General features: G+C 44.4%; 1 protein-coding gene across 1 annotated transcript in view; it reads left to right on the plus strand.

Moving 5' to 3' along the window:
* Positions 1-13,457, plus strand: part of TMEM233 (transmembrane protein 233) — a 45,100-nt gene extending 31,643 nt beyond the window's left edge. Inside the window, exons 2-3 of the mRNA XM_008004896.3 lie at positions 2,251-2,387; positions 13,245-13,457. Of these exons, the coding sequence (XP_008003087.1) occupies positions 2,251-2,387; positions 13,245-13,251 (144 nt within the window). The 3' untranslated portion in view covers positions 13,252-13,457. The remainder of the gene's footprint in view (positions 1-2,250; positions 2,388-13,244) is intronic.
* The last annotated feature ends 4,008 nt before the right edge of the window (positions 13,458-17,465 follow it).

Genomic DNA, 17,465 nt, shown 5'->3' on the forward strand with positions numbered 1-17,465 from the left:
CGTTGGCTTGGGCATGGAGATGAACAATTCATCTAAAGTCCCTGACCTCATGGATTGATCTTCTAGTGCAGGAGTGGGCGAACTTTTTTGGTAAATGACCAAATAGTAAATATTTTTGGGCTTGCAGGCCCTACATTCTCTGGACAGAGAGACAAAGTCCCAACTACTCAACTCTGTCTTTGTAGCACAAAAGGTAGTGTGTCAGTCCGTTTTGCACTGCTATAAAGAAATACCTCACACTGAGTGAGTTATAAGAAAGGAGGTTGCTTTGGTGCGTGGTTCTGCAGGCTATACAAACATGGCACCAGTATCTTCCTCTGGTGAGGACTCAGGAAGCCTTTACTCATCGTGGAAAGCAAGGGGGAAGCAACTGTGTCATGTGGCAAGAGAGAGAGAGAAAGAGAACGATGCCAGGCTCTTTTAAACAACCAGCTCTCACATGAACTAACAGTGAGAACTCATTACTGCAGGGAGGGCATCAAGCCATTAATGAGGGTCTGCCCCCCGACTACAACATCTCCCACCAGGCCCCACCTCCAACATTGGGGATCACATTTCCACAGGAGATTTGGAGGGGGGGACGAACATCCAAACTGAGGTAGGAGGCGGGACTTGACTCCAGAGCAGATTGAAGACTGGCTGAAACAGGAAAAAGGCACTCAAAGCTCCTCTCCATCAGGCGTGCTCACCAGTGCCATGACAGTTTACCATTGCTATGGCAGCACCCAGAAGTTACTACCACTTTCCAGGGCAATGACCCAGAAGTTGCCACCCCTTTCCAGGGCCACCACGCAGAAGTTGCCACTCCTTATCTAAAAATTTCTGAACAACCAGCCCCTTAATTTACATATAGTTAAAAGTGAGTATAAATCTAACTACAGCACTGCCCTGAGCTGCCACTCACAACACGCTGCCTGTGGGGTAGCCCTGCTCTGCAGGAGCAATCATGGAGCTGTAACCAAGTCAGGGCTCTAACGCCACCGCCTCCATAAAGCTGGGTTTTTTGTTGTTGTTGTTTTTGAGACGGAGTTTCACTCTTGTTGTCCAGGCTGGAGTCCAATGGCGCAATCTCTGCTCACTGCAACCTCCGCCTCCCAAGTTCAAGCTATTCTCCTGCCTCAGCTTCCCGAGTAGCTGGGGATTACAGGTGCCATCGCGCCCAGCTAAGTTTTTGTATTGTTAGTAGAGACAGAGTTTCACCATGTTGACCAGGCTGGTCTCAAACTCCTGACCTCAGGTGATCTGCCCGCCTTTACCTCTCAAAGTGCTGGGATTACAGGAGTGAGCCACCACGCCCAGCCTAAAGCTGCTTTCTTCTACCACCAGCTCACTCTTAAATTATTTCCTAAGAGAGGCCAAAAAACTTCCCAGGCTAAGCTCCAATTCTGGGGCTTACCTGCCCTACAACAAAACTATATCAAATAGCCACAGACAATAGTAAACAAATGAGTGTGACTATGTTCCAAATAAGCTTTATTTACAAAAACAGGCAGCAGGCTGGATTTGGCCCATGGGCCATGATTTGCAAACCCCTGTTCTAGTGAACAAGACAGACATACTCATTTGTCCTTTTATGCTACAAATACTTATCCAGCATCTTCTACATGGCAAGTATTGCACTTGACACTGGTATGCCGTGCTGAACAAGACATATGGCTGGGCATGGAGGCTCATGCCTGTAATCCTAGCACTCTGGGAGACCGAGGTGGGTGGATCACTTGAGGTCAGGAGTTCGAGACCAGCCTGGCCAATGTGGTGAAACCCTGTCTCTACTAAAAGTACAAAAATTAGCTGGACTTGGTGGACCTGTAATCCCAGTTACTCAGGAGGCTGAGGTAGGAGAATTGCTTGAACCTGGGAGGCGGAGATTGCAATGAGCCAAGATTGTGCCACTGCACTCCAGCCTGGGTGACAGAGTGAAACTCTGTCTCAAAAAAACAGAAAAAAGACAGATGATGACCCTTGCCCACGTTGCACTTACATGCTGGTGGGAGAGACAAAATCTTATTATGTAAATGCTAAGACAAAAGTCATCAGGAAATACCGAGGGGGCAGTTAACTCATCCTTAGTGTTTAGGGAAGGATTCCTGGAGGAGGGGATGACCGTGTTGTTTGTTTAGCAGCCTGTCAGTGAGATGAGCAAAGTCACGAGAGGGCTCTTGGAGCCTTTTCATCAGGACAGCCTGAGTACTTCCATCCCTTTCTCTGTGGGTTATCTGTCATCACCAGCTCTTCCCTTGTGTCCCCCAGTCTCTGAACAGCTACAACGACGGAGACTACGAAGGAGCCAGGCGGCTTGGGCGGAATGCTAAGTGGGTAGCCATCGCCTCCATCATCATTGGCCTTCTCATCATCGGCATTTCTTGTGCAGTTCACTTCACAAGGAAGTAAGTAGGCTTTCTGAATCCCTCCCTATGTCAACTGCCCTTTCTCGAATGCCCATTGGAATCTGTTAGGGTAGATTAGGTTATGCTCCAGTAACTACCCCAAGCCAAAGGGTTTTCATGTTTTCTTCTCAGAATAAATCTGTCCCAGTCCGAGGGACACAGCAACATTGTGGATCTTCTAGTGCAGGAGTGGGTGAACTTCTTTGGTAAATGACCAAATAGTAAATATTTTTGGCCTTACGGGCCCTACATTCTCTGGACAGAGGGACATAGTCCCAACTACTCAACTCAGTCTTTCTAGCACAGAAGTAGTGTGTTAGTCCATTCTGCATTGCTGTAAAGAAATACCTCAGACTGAGTGATTTATAAAGAAAGAAGATTTGGATCCTTCTTTGGATCAACAATATGGATCCATTACCTGGATCATATAGGTCAGTAGAAGGTCTCTCCTCCACACAGTCACACAAGGTCCCACGCTATACAAAGCTCCACCATCTTGTAGTTGCTCTGTCTAGAACAGAAGCCAACAAACTTTGTCTGTAAAGGGCCAGATAGTAAATCTTTTAAGCCTTGCAGGCCATATGGTCCCGATCATGGTCTCTGGCACAGCTACTTAGCTCTGCCATTTTAGCACAAAAGCAGCCATAGACAATATAGAAATGAACAGGCGTGGCTGTGTTCCAATAAAACTTTATTTACAAAAACAGGCATCTGTCTGTGGGCTGTAGTTTGCCAACTTCAGATCTAGAACATGAGGTGTCCTCAGGCAAAGGCGGGGGAGAGGAAGACTGGAGAATCCCACATGGGCTTTTTACTGCCTGGCGACAAATGTCGCTTAGGCTCACATTGACTGAAATCAGTCACATAATCCCACCTAACTGTAAGAGGGTGGGAAATGTGGGAGAGTAAATGGGATATTTAGGATTGCTATTTGCTCTGCCCTAGAACATCATCTGCTAAATAAACTCCTACTTGCATCAAACTAGCATAACTGTTTTAGTTTAAGGGCAGAAGGGTCACCACATATTTTTGGTATTGACAGTGAACTCTCATCTCATAAAAAGACGGATGCTGTTGATGTGTTGTCCCTCTGAACTGGGACAAATTTATTCTGATTTCTCTAACCAGCTCAGATGGGCTCCATCTGCTAGAATCAATAACACTTTCCATCAGAAGTTTGACAGATGGCAAGGTCATGTGATAGGCAACCCAGACCCGGAAATGACAAGCCCAGATCCATCTCTGTCTTGCTATGTAATTTCTGATAAGACAGATAAGAATGCTGAGAAATTCTTTCACTTTTCTGTCAGAGCGGCATGGCTACTCCTATACCCTTGACCAAAATTCTACACCCATCGAGCTGAGAAGGTCAACCTCTTTCTCTTGGTTGACAAAGGAGGTTTACCGAGATGGGTGAGGGAGGAAGGAGACCTCTTTTGACATTCCAGATCAGCCAACCCAACCTTGGCAACCAAGAGAGTAACAGATGTCATGGTAGATCCACTTCCTATCAAACAAGGCAGATCCAGGAACAATCAGTGGCAGCTGGGTAGAGGGGAAGATATCGAAACAGGAAGTGTCACAAAAGAAAATTAAATGGCTTTGGCCAAAGAAAAGAGAAAAGGACACTCAAACATGAAAGGAAACTCATGGTTTCTTGCCTGCAGGATGGCAAATTTGATGTTGGCCTATGAAGAGAAAGATGGTTGGAGAATACATGTGAATGAATCTGACTATATTCTTAAGAGAAGGTGTAAGGTGCTTGTGAACTTGTGAGCAGGGGAGCCACAGAGTGTGGGTTTAATGGTGCGGTTTTGGCACCAGACTGCCTGGACCCAGGTCCCAGCCACCACTTATTCACTGTGAGACCTTCAGCCAATTGTTTAACATTCCTGAACCTCAGTTTCCTCACCTGTAAAATGAGAATAATTCATTTCATAAAGCTATTGTAAAGTTAACTGGATGACTCACAGAATGTGTAGGTTGGTGTCTCTGTTCTTCAGTGGGTGCACAAAAATGTAAATCATTTATTAATCCTATTATTACTATTATTATCAATGTTACTGGGAAAGGACCTCAGAATTCAAGATGTCTTTAAATAGAATTCAAGGCTTTATGCTTATGAGCCAAACAAAGGACAGTGTTCCAAGGGAATGAGGCCAAGCCTTGGCTTGGCTCCTGGGAACTTGTGAAAATGCATACTGCCTAGATTAGTGTTTGAGCTAAGTGGGTCATAATAATAGCAGCTGACACTAACATAGACCTTGACATATACCAGGTACTGTTTTAAGCTTTTACATGAATTAATCCTCATTGAGTCTTCACAGCAACCCAAAGAGGTAGATAGGTATTATTATCCCTATTTTGCAGATGAGAAACTGAGGCTCAGAGAGGTAAAGTGACTTGCCCAAAGCCTCACAGCTAGTTAGTGCAAAAAGTAGGATTTAAAACCAGGATAGTGTCACTCTTCAGGCTGTGTTCTTAGCCAAACTCCGCACTGCCTCTAAGTCAATATGTCCCTGCTAGTACACCCAGTAACAAAGGCCAGTAAGTGGTACTTGCTTTGTGGCTAACTCCAGGGTTTATTTACGGGGGAATGGTATGGTGAGGTTTCAACCTACAGAAATGTGTGATGAGTCAGGGCCAAGGTTCACAAAATCAAAGGAGTACAGGGGTCAAGGAAAGGACATACATGAGGTAGCTTGGTTATAGGACAATAGGAAGTGGTGGGGACATGGCAATTTCAAAAGCACAGTTTAAAGGAAGCAGCCACCACTCTGCTCCAACTGTAACCACTTACCATGAAGGCTTCATGGGGCTCATTTTTCAAGAGATGTTGGAAATCTGGAATTTTATGTAAAATCTGATTTTTAGATATTGACAAGCAATTCACATTACTAAAACACAGAAACAATATTTGCAGCCTAGACACTATCTACTTTGCAGTCTCTAGTGGACAGTCTGCTTTCAAAGATCAGTTTGCTCATGGCAACTCCATCCAAGAAATGTTGGAAGAGATCTAGAAGCATTCGTATGAAGACTTTCTCCAATTTTAATATAAGTGTTTTTATCTGGGGATGAAGTGTTTCTGCTTGTGATTGAATGTCTCTGCTTGTGATTGAAGCTTCCTTAGGAATAAAAGGTATGAGAAGGAGTAGCCTCTCTGTTCCTTCTTCCTAAAAGGCACTGTTCACAATGGTTAGAGCCTATGATTTAATACCAGCTTTATCAGGATTCAGATCCTACTTCTACCACACAGGCTATCTGGGCAAATTATTAAACTCTCTCTGCCTCAATTTCCCTAACTATAAAATGAGAATTGAATTATTTCCCCATCTGTAGGGTCAAATTCCTTCTAGATGCTGTTGCCTCTGTTATTAAAGAAAACAGGCCAGGCACGGTGGCTCATGCCTATAATCCTAGCACTTTGGGAGGCAGAGATGGGAGGATCTCTTGAGGCCAGGAGTTCCTTGAGCAGCCTGGGGCAACATAGCTAGACCCGATCTCTTTTTTTTTTTTTTTTTTTTTTTTTTGAGACGGAGTCTTGCTCTATCACCCAGGCTGGAGTGCAGTGGCCGGATCTTAGCTCACTGCAAGCTCCACCTCCCGGGTTCAGGCCATTCTCCTGCCTCAGCCTCCCAAGTAGCTGGGACTACAGGCACCCACCACCTCGCCTGGCTAGTTTTTTTGTATTTTTTAGTAGAGACGGGGTTTCACTGTGTTAGCCAGGATGGTCTCGATCTCCTGACCTTGTGATCTGCCTGTCTCGGCCTCCCAAAGTGCTGGGATTACAGGCTTGAGCCACCGCGCCCGGCCTAGACCCCATCTCTACAAAAAAAAATTTTTTTAATTAGCTGGGCATGGAGGCACACACCTGTATTCCCAGCTATTTGGAAGGCTGAGATGGGAGGATGACTTGAGTCCAGGAATTCAAGGCTGCAGTGAGCTATGGTCATGCCATCGCACTCTAGCCTACATGACAGAGTGAGACCCTGTCTCAAAAAATAAATAAATAAATTTTAAAAGAGAGTTCCATGGAGAAACTCAAATTTAAAGGCTTTGTCATATGCATGTATGGGCAAGAGAGGGCGGGGGGGAGACAGAGAGAAAGAAGGAAGGAGGCAGAAAATAGCCGTTAGAGAATGAAATCAATTCTGTCTTCCAAGTAACATGGCCAATTTCTCAGTAATCCTTTGAAATTAAATCTCCCAGCCCTCATTTATGGGAGGAATTAAATGGCAATATGAAACTTCTAAGGCAAAAGTGCCCAAGCTTTACACTCCATAAGAGTTACCTGGAGAGGTTTAAAAAAAGTTAGCATCCGAGCCTCACTTCAAAAGATTCCAACTTGCTAAATCAGAAGTGAGGCTCAAGAACATCTGCATCTTTCAGCTGCCCCTGCTCCCAACCTGAGGATTCAGACGCAGGTGGCGGGCAGAACAGTCTTTGCCAAACCTTGGCAAATATCCTGCATCAAAGTCCACAAGGAAGAACGTGCGAATGGTGGCCATTCATGGACTGGCCAGTTTTCATTTACAGCAAACTCATCATCCTAATCTGCTATGTCTAACCCAATGCTAGGGAGGGAAATGGAGTTGCCACCTAGCAGGTCTACCCACAGGCAGGCTCCTTTGTAACAATCTGTTTCCACAGAGGGGCTGGAAAAATCTGACCTTAGAGGAGTCGAAGCCTGACCCAAAACCCATGAATCTGTGAGTTTTCTGAGTTTATTCATTTACAAATGCTGTCTGGGGGCCGGGTGTGATGGCTCACACCTGTAATCCAATACCTTGGGCTGAGGTGGGAGGATCTCTCGAGGCCAGGAGTTTAGGACCAGCCTGGGCAACATAGCAAGACCCTGTCGCTCCAAAAAATATTTCTTTTAAATTAGCTGGATTTGGTGGTGCACACCTGTAGTCCTAGCCATTCAGGAGGCTGAAGCAGGAGGATCTTTTGAGCCCAGAGATTGAGGCTGCAGTGAGCCATGATCACACCACTGCACTCTAGCCTGAGCAACACAGTGAGATCCTGTCTCAAACAAACAAACAAACGAACAAAACAAACAAACAAAAAAAACCAAAAAAACTGTTTGAAGTAAGCTACTGCCTTTTAAAAACTGTAAATTCTCTGTCTTAAAAAAAATCATTCTTTATCCTTATCAAGAAAGCTGTAGCCAGTGTGTTAGAGAACAGATTGAAATCTCAAATGGTTGAAATCGCGGGTAGTTTACTTCCTTGGCATAGTCTCAGATCATGATAGTCTTTACCCAAACTCATGAAAAGCTCTCATTCATCCTATGTTACAGGATATCTATATAAGCCACATGGTGGCTGGGGCAATGAAACACAGGGTTTCATGACATCAAATTCCTAAGAGCTGGGAATTATTCAACTGAAATATTAAACCATTTTGGATAGAATCCTGCATTGACAGCAGAGAATTGTTCTTGTCCAGACAGAATCATGGACTTGCAGTCTTTCAAAGTCAGAAAACTCTCCGACCTCAAGTTGCTAGGGAAAGTGAAGAAATAAATCACACAGGTGAAATGTTTAAATATAGTAGCCATCCGTTTATCAATCCTAGTAATTCAAATCCCCAGTCAAAACCAAACTATTTGCAGACTTTTGCTTCCTGCTGATACCTTGAGGACTCAAGCAAGGTTAGGTTATTCTAGTGACGTTTCTCAAGGCACAAATCTCAGAGCCACCTAGGACAGATTCATCTGGGATGTTTATAAAAATGCAGGTTCCTGCACCCCATTTCCTGAGTAGCCTGGAAATATCACAAGCCACCTTCCCCGAAAAATAATTCTAAATATTCTGAAGTTGCAGAACTACTATTCTAGGACTTTGCATTTAATGAAGAACATTCTTGCCTCTGTGGACATGTGCCAACAAACAAGACTTTTTTACATCCCTAAGATAAAAAGATAAACAGTTTTTCTTCTCTTACACACTCAACACAACACACAGCTGTGACCAGGTGTGTTTTGTTTCCCCACACACTAAGCAATTGTACAGTGACTACCAACTGGGTATCGTATAATTTAGCTCAATTACTACACCATCTACTGGGAGTTAGAGTCAGGTCCCACAGGTTAATGGTTTGGTCCCCCAAGACTGCCTCCCATTTCAGATGCTAATTGCAAGCCCCAGGTTGTGACCTGCACTTCGGACTGGCTGGCTCTAAGTTGGGGATCTTCATGACCCCCTTCTCAGGTTCTATTAATGTGCTAAAGTGGCTCACAGAACTCAAGGCAACACTTACTTATGTTTACCCATTTATTACAAAGGATATTACAAAGGATACAGATGAACAGTCAGATAGAAGAGATGCATAGGGCAAGGTATGTAGGAAGGGGTGTGGTGTTTCCATGTCCTGTTCAAGTGTGCCACCTTCCAGGTCCCACCACACATTCAGCAATCTGGAAGCTCTCCCAATGCTGTCCTTTTGGGTTTGCATGGGGGCTTCATTACGTAGGCATGATCAATTACATCATTGGCCATTGGTGCCCAACTTAACCTTCAGCCCATTTCTCCTCCCTGGAGTCCAGGGGGTGGGACTGGAAGTTCCAACCTTCTAATTACATGGGTAGTTCCCCTGGCAACCCACCCACAACCTGAGGCTATCCAGGAGCCCACCAAGAGTTGCCTCATTAGAATAAATATAGTCCTATCACCCAGGAAATTCCAAGGAATTTGGGAGCTCTGTGTCAGAAACTAGAGTCAAGACAAAACATCAAAACAAACGATTCTCCTAGTACCCAGTCTACAAGGGTGTTAGGAGCTCTGTCTCAGGAACCAGATGTAGGGACCAAATATTTATTATTCTTTATCACAATATCACACCTAAGGTATCTGGTAGAAGCTTCAGTTATTGCTGCTTCCCTGGAAAGTTTACACACCTCCCAAATTTTCTCTTCCTCCCTCCCTTTTGTTTTTGGTTTTTGTTTTAGAGACAGGGGTCTCATTATGTTGCCCAGGCTGGTCTTGAACTCCCAGCCTCAAGTGATCCTCCCACTTCAGCCTCCTGAGTTAGCTGGGATTACAGGGTTGAGCCACCACACCCAGCTCTTTTCCTCTCTCCTTGAGATCAGGCTCTTGTTCTCTTATCCGATGCTCTGTGGAATTTGGCAGAATGTCCTTAGCAGCAGAAACCATTGACCATGACAACATTTGGGTGTGAGACAAATGTCCTCTGTGACAAATATGACATTCTCAGATGACCCTGCGAACACAGTGGAGTTTCTTGTTACTCAGGAGTAAGGTTCTCATGTCAGGGCACAAGGTGAGCTTTGAGTATATCAAACTTAATCTTGGAAGTATCCAAGGAGGGCACCCTATTGGAGACTCACACATGGTATCTCGATCAGCCCAGCATAGCCAGTGAATGTCTCCAGTGTTGGAAGAGGTGACTGTTCCTTGGGCTGAGAGTCAGCTGAACTATGTGGCTGGGTTTAGGGTTCATGGCATCTGTTTCAACACCGGAACCACACTCTGGGCTCACATAGAAGGAATAGACGTGACATCCCCATCCGTGCTCATGATCATTGAGCAGGGCGGCAGTCAGAAACTTCAGCTCTGTCACTTTTTTTCTTTTTGAGGAACATAAATAGTCGATCTGCCATAAGTTAAATGCATGTACAATGCAACTCCCCTGAATGTACGTCTCTGAGTGGTCTCGTTGAGGTATAAACAGCCAGGTACATACCTGTGTGTTGAAAACGCTTGTTTGCCATTCTTAACAACAACAGCCTTTGTTTTCCAAGGTTTTCATTAAGGAAAAACTTACCTCTAAACAGGGATAAGGGTCCCATGACTGTGTCTCCTTAGCAGGCACAGAGTTAGAAGATCTTGACCCATTCTGTACTGGGAAAGCTCCTCTCTCATAAGCAAATTGAAATGAATCCTTTCCTGGCCTCAAAATATCCTTCAATTGCATCAGAATTGGAACGAGACATACATATCAAGGTGGACATGAAGCAGGAACTTGACCTTTTTGCAAAAGCTTAAAAGCAAATCCCTCTTCTTTTCTATATTGTTGGCTGGGGAAAGGCTTTCTGGAAATTGTTTTGCTCAGAGAAATTTCATGATTCCATAATGAAAAATGGGAATCGTTACCTATTTCCAGAAGGTTAGAAGGGGCTTTCTGTGTTGGTTCAGATAAGTTGAGGTAGAGACAAATCAGACTTAAGTTGCCAGCAACAATGGAAGGAATTTTGCTTTGAAAAGGATATAAGCTAGCACACGATGATGAAGAAATCAGAATGAACATTAAAAGGATGTTAAACCTCACTGGTAATCAAGAGCACAAATTAAAGCAACAACAACAAAAAATACTACATATTTTTGTCTGGCAGATTGCAACAATTAAAAAGATGGGGAATATCAAGGTTGGCCAGGATGTGAAAAATTGGACACTATACTGGTGGTGAAAGAGAAAACTGGGACAGTCTTTTGGAAAGTCAATTTGGATGTATCTAATATAAAATCCAGGCACCCACTAACCCAGCAATTCCACTGCTCAGTATCCACCTTAGAGACAGGTGCACAAAAATGCACATAACACAGTAATGCTTCACCCTAGCTATGTGTTAGAATCACCTGGGGAGCTTTAAATGTATGCCAATACCACTGGGCACTGTGGTTCATGCCTGTAATTCCAGCACTTTGGGAGGCAGAAACAGGAGGATCACTAGAGCTCAGGAGTTGGAGGCCAGCCTGGGCAACATAGCAAGATCTCATCTCTACTAAAAATTAAAAAAAGAAATTATCTGGGCTTGGTGGCATGCACCTGCAGTCCCAGCTACTTGGGAGGCTCAGGTGCAAGGCCAGCTTGAGCCCAAGAGGTCAAGGCTGCAGTCTGTTATAAATGTACCAGTGTACTCCAGCCTGGGTGACAGAGCAAGATCCTGTCTCAAAAAATTAAAATAAAAAAAGTTTAAAAAACAATGCCCAGGGCCCACCCTGGACCAATTAAATTAGAATCTCCAGTAATAGGACCAGGGATTGGTAGACTGTAGGGTTCTCCAGGTAACTCTAATGCACAGCTGGGGTTGGGAACCACAGATGTGCAATGATGTTCATTGCAGCTTTGTTTACGGTAGGAGAAATCTTGAAACCACCTACATGTCCGTCAGTAGGCAGGTTAAATTAGGAGTGATATATTTGTATGATGGGATACCACACTGAAATTTAAACATGGAGACAGGGTCAGGTGCCCTTGTTCACACCTGTAATCCCAGCACTTTTGGAGGCCAAGGCAGGAGGATCACTTGAGCCCAGGAGTTCAAGACCAGCCTGGGTAATATAGTGAGATCCCGTCTCTATTTTTTGAAAAAGTATACACGTAGAGACATCCTTCTTACTATGACTTTACAAGCCCTGCGTGATCTGACTGCTGCCTCCCCATCCTCATCTCTCCTCCCCCATCCTCATCTCCCCTCTCTCCCTTTCACTCCCTCCACTTCAGCCACATCAGAGCCTTCTCTCTGAGCAATGCAAGCATATTCCTGCCTCAGGGACTCTGCATTTGCCGTTGCCTCTGCCCAGAACTCTCTTCCTCCTAAAAGCCACTCAGCTGGTTCCCATCTCTCCATCTGGCACTTGTTCTTATATTACGTTAGCAAAGAGACTATCCCTTTAGTCAGTTTTACTTCTGTTCCTTACCACTCCCTGATAAATTCTATATCTATGGTCTGTTTCCCCCTACTGGCATGAGAACTCCAGGGACATTTTCATTTCTGTTACTGCCCATAATAATAGAGCATGGCGCTTAAGAGTGCCTATTTACAGCTGGGCGTGATGGCTCACGCCTGTAATCCCAACACTTTGGGAGGCCGAGGCAGGTGGATCACAAGGTCAGGAGATCAAGACCATCCTGGCTAACATGGTAAAACTCTGTCTCTACTAAAAATACAAAAAAAAAAAAAAAAAATTAGCCGGGCATGTTGGCGGGGGCCTGTAGTCCCAGCTACTTGGGAGACTGAGGCAGGAGAATGGCGTGAACCTGGGAGGCGGAGCTTGCAGTGAGCTGAGATCACACCACTGCACTGCACTCCAGTCTGGGCGACAGAGCAAGACTCCATCTCAAAAAAAAAAAAAAAAAAAAGAGTGCCTATTTACAAGCTAGACTGCTGGAGTTCCAATCCAGGTGCTTCCTCTAAGTAGCTGTGTGTCCTTAGGTATATCTTTTAAGCAGTCTGTGCCTCTGTTTTCTCGTACATAAAATGGAGATAATAACAGTGCCTACCTCACAGGGCTGTGAGGGTTAAATTGCACAAACTCCAGGGCCTGGCACACTGTACTCACTAGGTAACTGTTGGGTGTTATTACTATAATCAGCACTAGAGCAGTGCCCAGCATGTATATACACATTGAATAAATGAGTAAAACAAAAAAAGAAATTGCAGCACGATTGCATTATGTAAACACATACACATGATGAGTATACAATTTCTAAATGCTTATTGATCAGTTTCAATGCAGAGAAAAACACCTGGAGAACTTACATCAAACTGCTAACGTGCTACTATACTAACCCTTGGGGAGGAGAGTGAGGTTCAGAAATGCTCAAGAGGCATTTTTCCGTATCTGCATTATTCGGTTTTTTGTTTGTTTGTTTTTTGTTGTTTTTGTTTTTTTGCATGTAAGATAAAATAAGTTTTCCAAATAGAACATGTTTCTCAAAAGGAAGCCCCCGCTTAGAGTCAAAAGTGCGCAGGTGGGCTGGTACATTTCAGCATGTGTTTAACCAGAGTCATCGCCATCTAAAAGGAAGGCATCGAGCTGGGAAAGGCAACCACAGAAGCTCAGCCCATGGTCTTTCTCTCTTTCTCTCTCTGTCTGTACCACACAGTGCCTGAGGAACCAGCGTTCAGTGGGCTGTGAGCATGGAGGATGGACCTCATCCACACACACCCAAAGGAGTTTCTGAGGAATGGATCCTCGACTTCAGACTGTGAGATCTTTTCCTCCAGGACTCTCCAGAGGCAGGTCCCTGGCAAATGAACAAGAAAAAAAAAAAAAAAAAGTCCAAAATGTAGGAAATCCAAGCTGCACAGCCGGATCAGCCAAAGTCATTGATTTGTAAAAATGAAAAGAAAACAGAAAAAAGAAAAATGAAGTCTCACTGTCTCAGTTTAGCGAATCCCATTGTGTCCACTCCTCTCCTCCAGAGGCGAGCCTCAGGAAATCACATAACTTTTCACTGAGGGGATCCAGGGGATCTCCATCTAGGGGGAGATGGAGGTTTCTAGGAAGAGCAGCGGGTGCTGGTATTTACGACGTTGAGCACAAACGTTTGCAGCATGTTTAAAATTGTCTAGTAGAGTTCAAGTTGTGGATCTGCTTTTCCTTTTATTCTTACAACCTTCAGTAACTCCTCCTCTGGGAGTCAGCACTCCCATGCCCAGGGTTTACCCATCTGGTCATTAAACACTCAAAGAAGGGGCTTTTCTAGTCTTTTGTCTTGATCCTTACGTTTCCAAATAGGCCCCCTCCCTTGCTTGCATCCACGTTGGTCGACTTGACCAAAACCTCACTCTTCACTCAAACAGCCTCTGAGAATGGACTTAGTGGCCAATTCTAGGTACATGAGCACTTCCTCTATCCCAGTTTTGGGAATAAACTGGCTATATTTATAGAATGTGCTTTTTTTCTCTCTCTCTCTCTAATTTCTCACTCTTTCTCCTCTCTCTAGCAAGTCTCAGGCAAGATCTTTGATTTTCCTGGATGCCACCTGGAAATGCCACCCATTGTATTTCTTTTCTGTTCAATGTAAACCCTTTAGGTGTGAATGTACTGGTTTAATGATGCCATTATTCTGCCTGCCACAACACGGCAACCCAGTGTCTCACAGAGCACAAGGGGTGTGCCACTGGTGGCACACAAGATAATTTTTAAGTAGTTTCTAGGAACAACATTAAGTAATACCAAATCCCAAAGAATGTTTCCCCTTTTCTATTCTTTTTTCATCCTGATTACAGCAAGGAAAAAGTCTCTGTTTAGTGCTAGCAGGTCCTTTACACCTTTCAGACACTACGGCTCTTTCCCCTTTTTAACAAAGAAAGAGCAGTTCTCAGGTTCGGAGTCTTCTGTCTAGAAAGAATGTAATGATATTGTTTTGTGTCATGGTATTTATTTTATTTATTACCTTCCATTTACAGCTTCCCACAGTGGGAGATAGGATATATTGTTTCTGTTCAAATAAATTAACTTAAGAAAAATAGGAGATCTCAAGAAAATGTCAAGTAATTAACACACTACATATGTATATATGGCAAAAGTCACTTCAAAGAATGAATGTCAGAAACATAGTGATAATGAAGCAAAAGAAAGACAGATTATGCTGGCTGGGCATGGTGGCTCACGCCTATAATCCCAACAATTTGGGAGGTCGAGGTGGGCGCATCACTTGAGGTCAGGAGTTCGAGACCAGCCTGACCAACATGGTGAACCTCCATCTCTGCTAAAAATACAAAACTTAGCCGGGCATGGTGGTGCATGCCCATAATCCCAGCTACTAGGGAGGCTGAGGCAGGAGAATCACTTGAATCCGGAAGGCGGAGGTTTCCGTGAGCTGAGACTGCGCCACTACACTCCAGCCCAGGTGACAGAGCAAGACTCCATCTCAAAAAAAAAAAAAAGAAAGAAAGAAAGAAAAAGAAAAAAGAAAGACAGATTATTCTAATTGAATGAATAAGAGGCTGAGAGTCAATATCTGAGTTCCAATGCCCTCTTGTGTTTGCAGGGTTTTTAATTGGCCACTAACTAGCTATGCAAGCCGATTTTAGGCAAGTTTCTTAGCCTCTCTGTGCCTAATATTCCTTCACCTGCAAAATGGGGATACGGATGCCTGCCTACTTACCTCACAGCGCTGTTATGAGAATTAATTGTTGTCACAGATGTGACTAACCATTGGCGGGGGGGTTTCTAAGTACTATACCAATACAAATTTCTGCATTTTTTCATATACTGAACCCTAGCAAAAAAATAAATAAAAGCTGATGAACATCAGATTCTACCTGTCATTTTACCCGGATGTTGTGATGAGCCAGCACTTGTCCCAGGAGGACGTTGAATCAGGGACACGAAATCTCAGCACACGGAGATTCTAGCATCATTCCAATAGACTGGATCCTAATTTCTGTTTCTGACATCTTGTTTTTTGTTTGTGCGTGTTTGGGTCCCTGGTCTTTTACCCAAATCAAATGAAAAGTGTTGCTGAGAGGCAGAATAAAAATGGTTTTAAGTAAGCCTGTGTACCACAGTGTGCGAATTGTGTTTTCTTGGGGTTCCCCACCTTCCAGAGATTTCCATAACCAAAATAAGCTCATCTAGTCCAACCCCCAGTCCCCAGGGAAGTCCCCACCTTCCAGAGATTTCCATAACCCAAATAAGCTCATCTAGTCCAACCCTCAGTCCCCAGGGAAGACCCCAGAGAGGCCAGAGGTGGCGCTAGAGAGGCATCACCCTGAACTAATTTACGGCCAGAAATGTCCTTCTACTTGGCACTGAAAATGTTGGTTCCATTAAAGCGAAAATAAAATAAGAAAAATCTTGTTATTAAATGTGATCCATGGGGTCAAAAAGGCCACTGATTTTTGCTGGGCGTCCCCCAGGTCCTAAGCCCTAAGAACGACAAAATGGTCTTTGTTGGGATGATGGGCTTGTCCAGAGCTTCCTCCAAAGCTAAGATTGTCCCTGCTCCACTCGCAAAAGCACAGTTTAAAAAGGGATTGGTGGCCAGGCGCGGTGGCTCACGCCTGTAATCCCAGCATTTCGGGAGGCCGAGCAGGCAGATCACAAGGTCAGGAGATCGAGACCGTCCTAGCTAACACAGTGAAACCCCGTCTCTATTAAAAATACAAAAAATTAGCCGGGCATGGTGGCACATGCCTGTAGTCCCAGCTACCTGGGAGGCTTAGGCAGGAGAAGCGCTTGAACCCAGGAAGCGGAGGTTGCAGTGAGCTGAGATCATGCCACTGCACTCCAGCCTGGGTGACAGAGTGAGATTCCGTATCAAAAAAAAAAAAAAAAAAAAGAATTGGTGTATTATCAACCAAGACATTCCTTCATCAGCCAGTTACAAAAACTGGCTAAATAGAGCAAAAAGTAGAGTTTACTCTCACAAAACGGAAAATTCCAGGGATAGCTTCAGGTGCAGCTGGATCCTGGTGCTCAGGGTTTTTGGGAATGTGTCCCTTTCCATGTCTCAGCCCCAACTTGCTGAGTTCATTTTAGTTTAGTGGGGACAAGATGACTGCCAACAGCTTTGGACTTTTTCCTACCAGCTTAGCAATGCCTGTGGAAAGAGTTTCTTCCCTGATAGCGCCAGGGGAAAAAAAATGGTTCAATTCAGTATAATGAACAATTGATACAAAACAGAAACCGACCTATCAAAATGGATACCAGTCATTGACAAACAAGTACAACCACTGTACCAACACAAATGGATGCTGTGGCCAGGGGCAGGTGGTGCCCTCATTGGCCAGGCTTGAAGTCAGGATTCAATCACTGGAACTGAATGTGAGGTCAGCTCCACCCAAACTTTATAGATTGAGGGTGCGGGAAGGGTGGTTCCCCAAAGGAAAACCAAAGTGCTTTTACCAGAAGAAGGAGAGAGATTTGCTAGGCAAAAACATAAAACAAAAAGCAGCGTCCACATTAAGCATGCTGCTTCTTACTATACCTTCCATATGCAGGGCTAAAGTAACCTAATAGCTTTCCTTTTTTTTTTTTTTTTTGAGGTGGAGTTTCACTCTTATTGCCCAGGCTAGAGTGCAGTGGCATGGTCTCAGTTCACTGCAACCTCCGCCTCCCAGGTTCAAGTGATTCTCCTGCTTCAGCTTCCCAAGCAGCTGGGATTACAGGCACACGCCACCACACTTGGCTAATTTTTTTGTATTTTTAGTAGAGATGGGGTTTTACCATGTTGGCCAGGATGGTCTCGAACTCCTGACCTCATGCGATCCCCCTGCCTCGGCCTCCCAAAGTGCTGGGATTACAGGCGTGAGCCACCACGCCTGGCCTCCTAATAACTTTTCAAACAATTTCCCCATGGTGTTGTCACTCTCAT

This window comes from Chlorocebus sabaeus, chromosome 11 (assembly GCF_047675955.1).
Source record: "Chlorocebus sabaeus isolate Y175 chromosome 11, mChlSab1.0.hap1, whole genome shotgun sequence".
Classification (NCBI taxonomy): domain Eukaryota; kingdom Metazoa; phylum Chordata; class Mammalia; order Primates; family Cercopithecidae; genus Chlorocebus; species Chlorocebus sabaeus.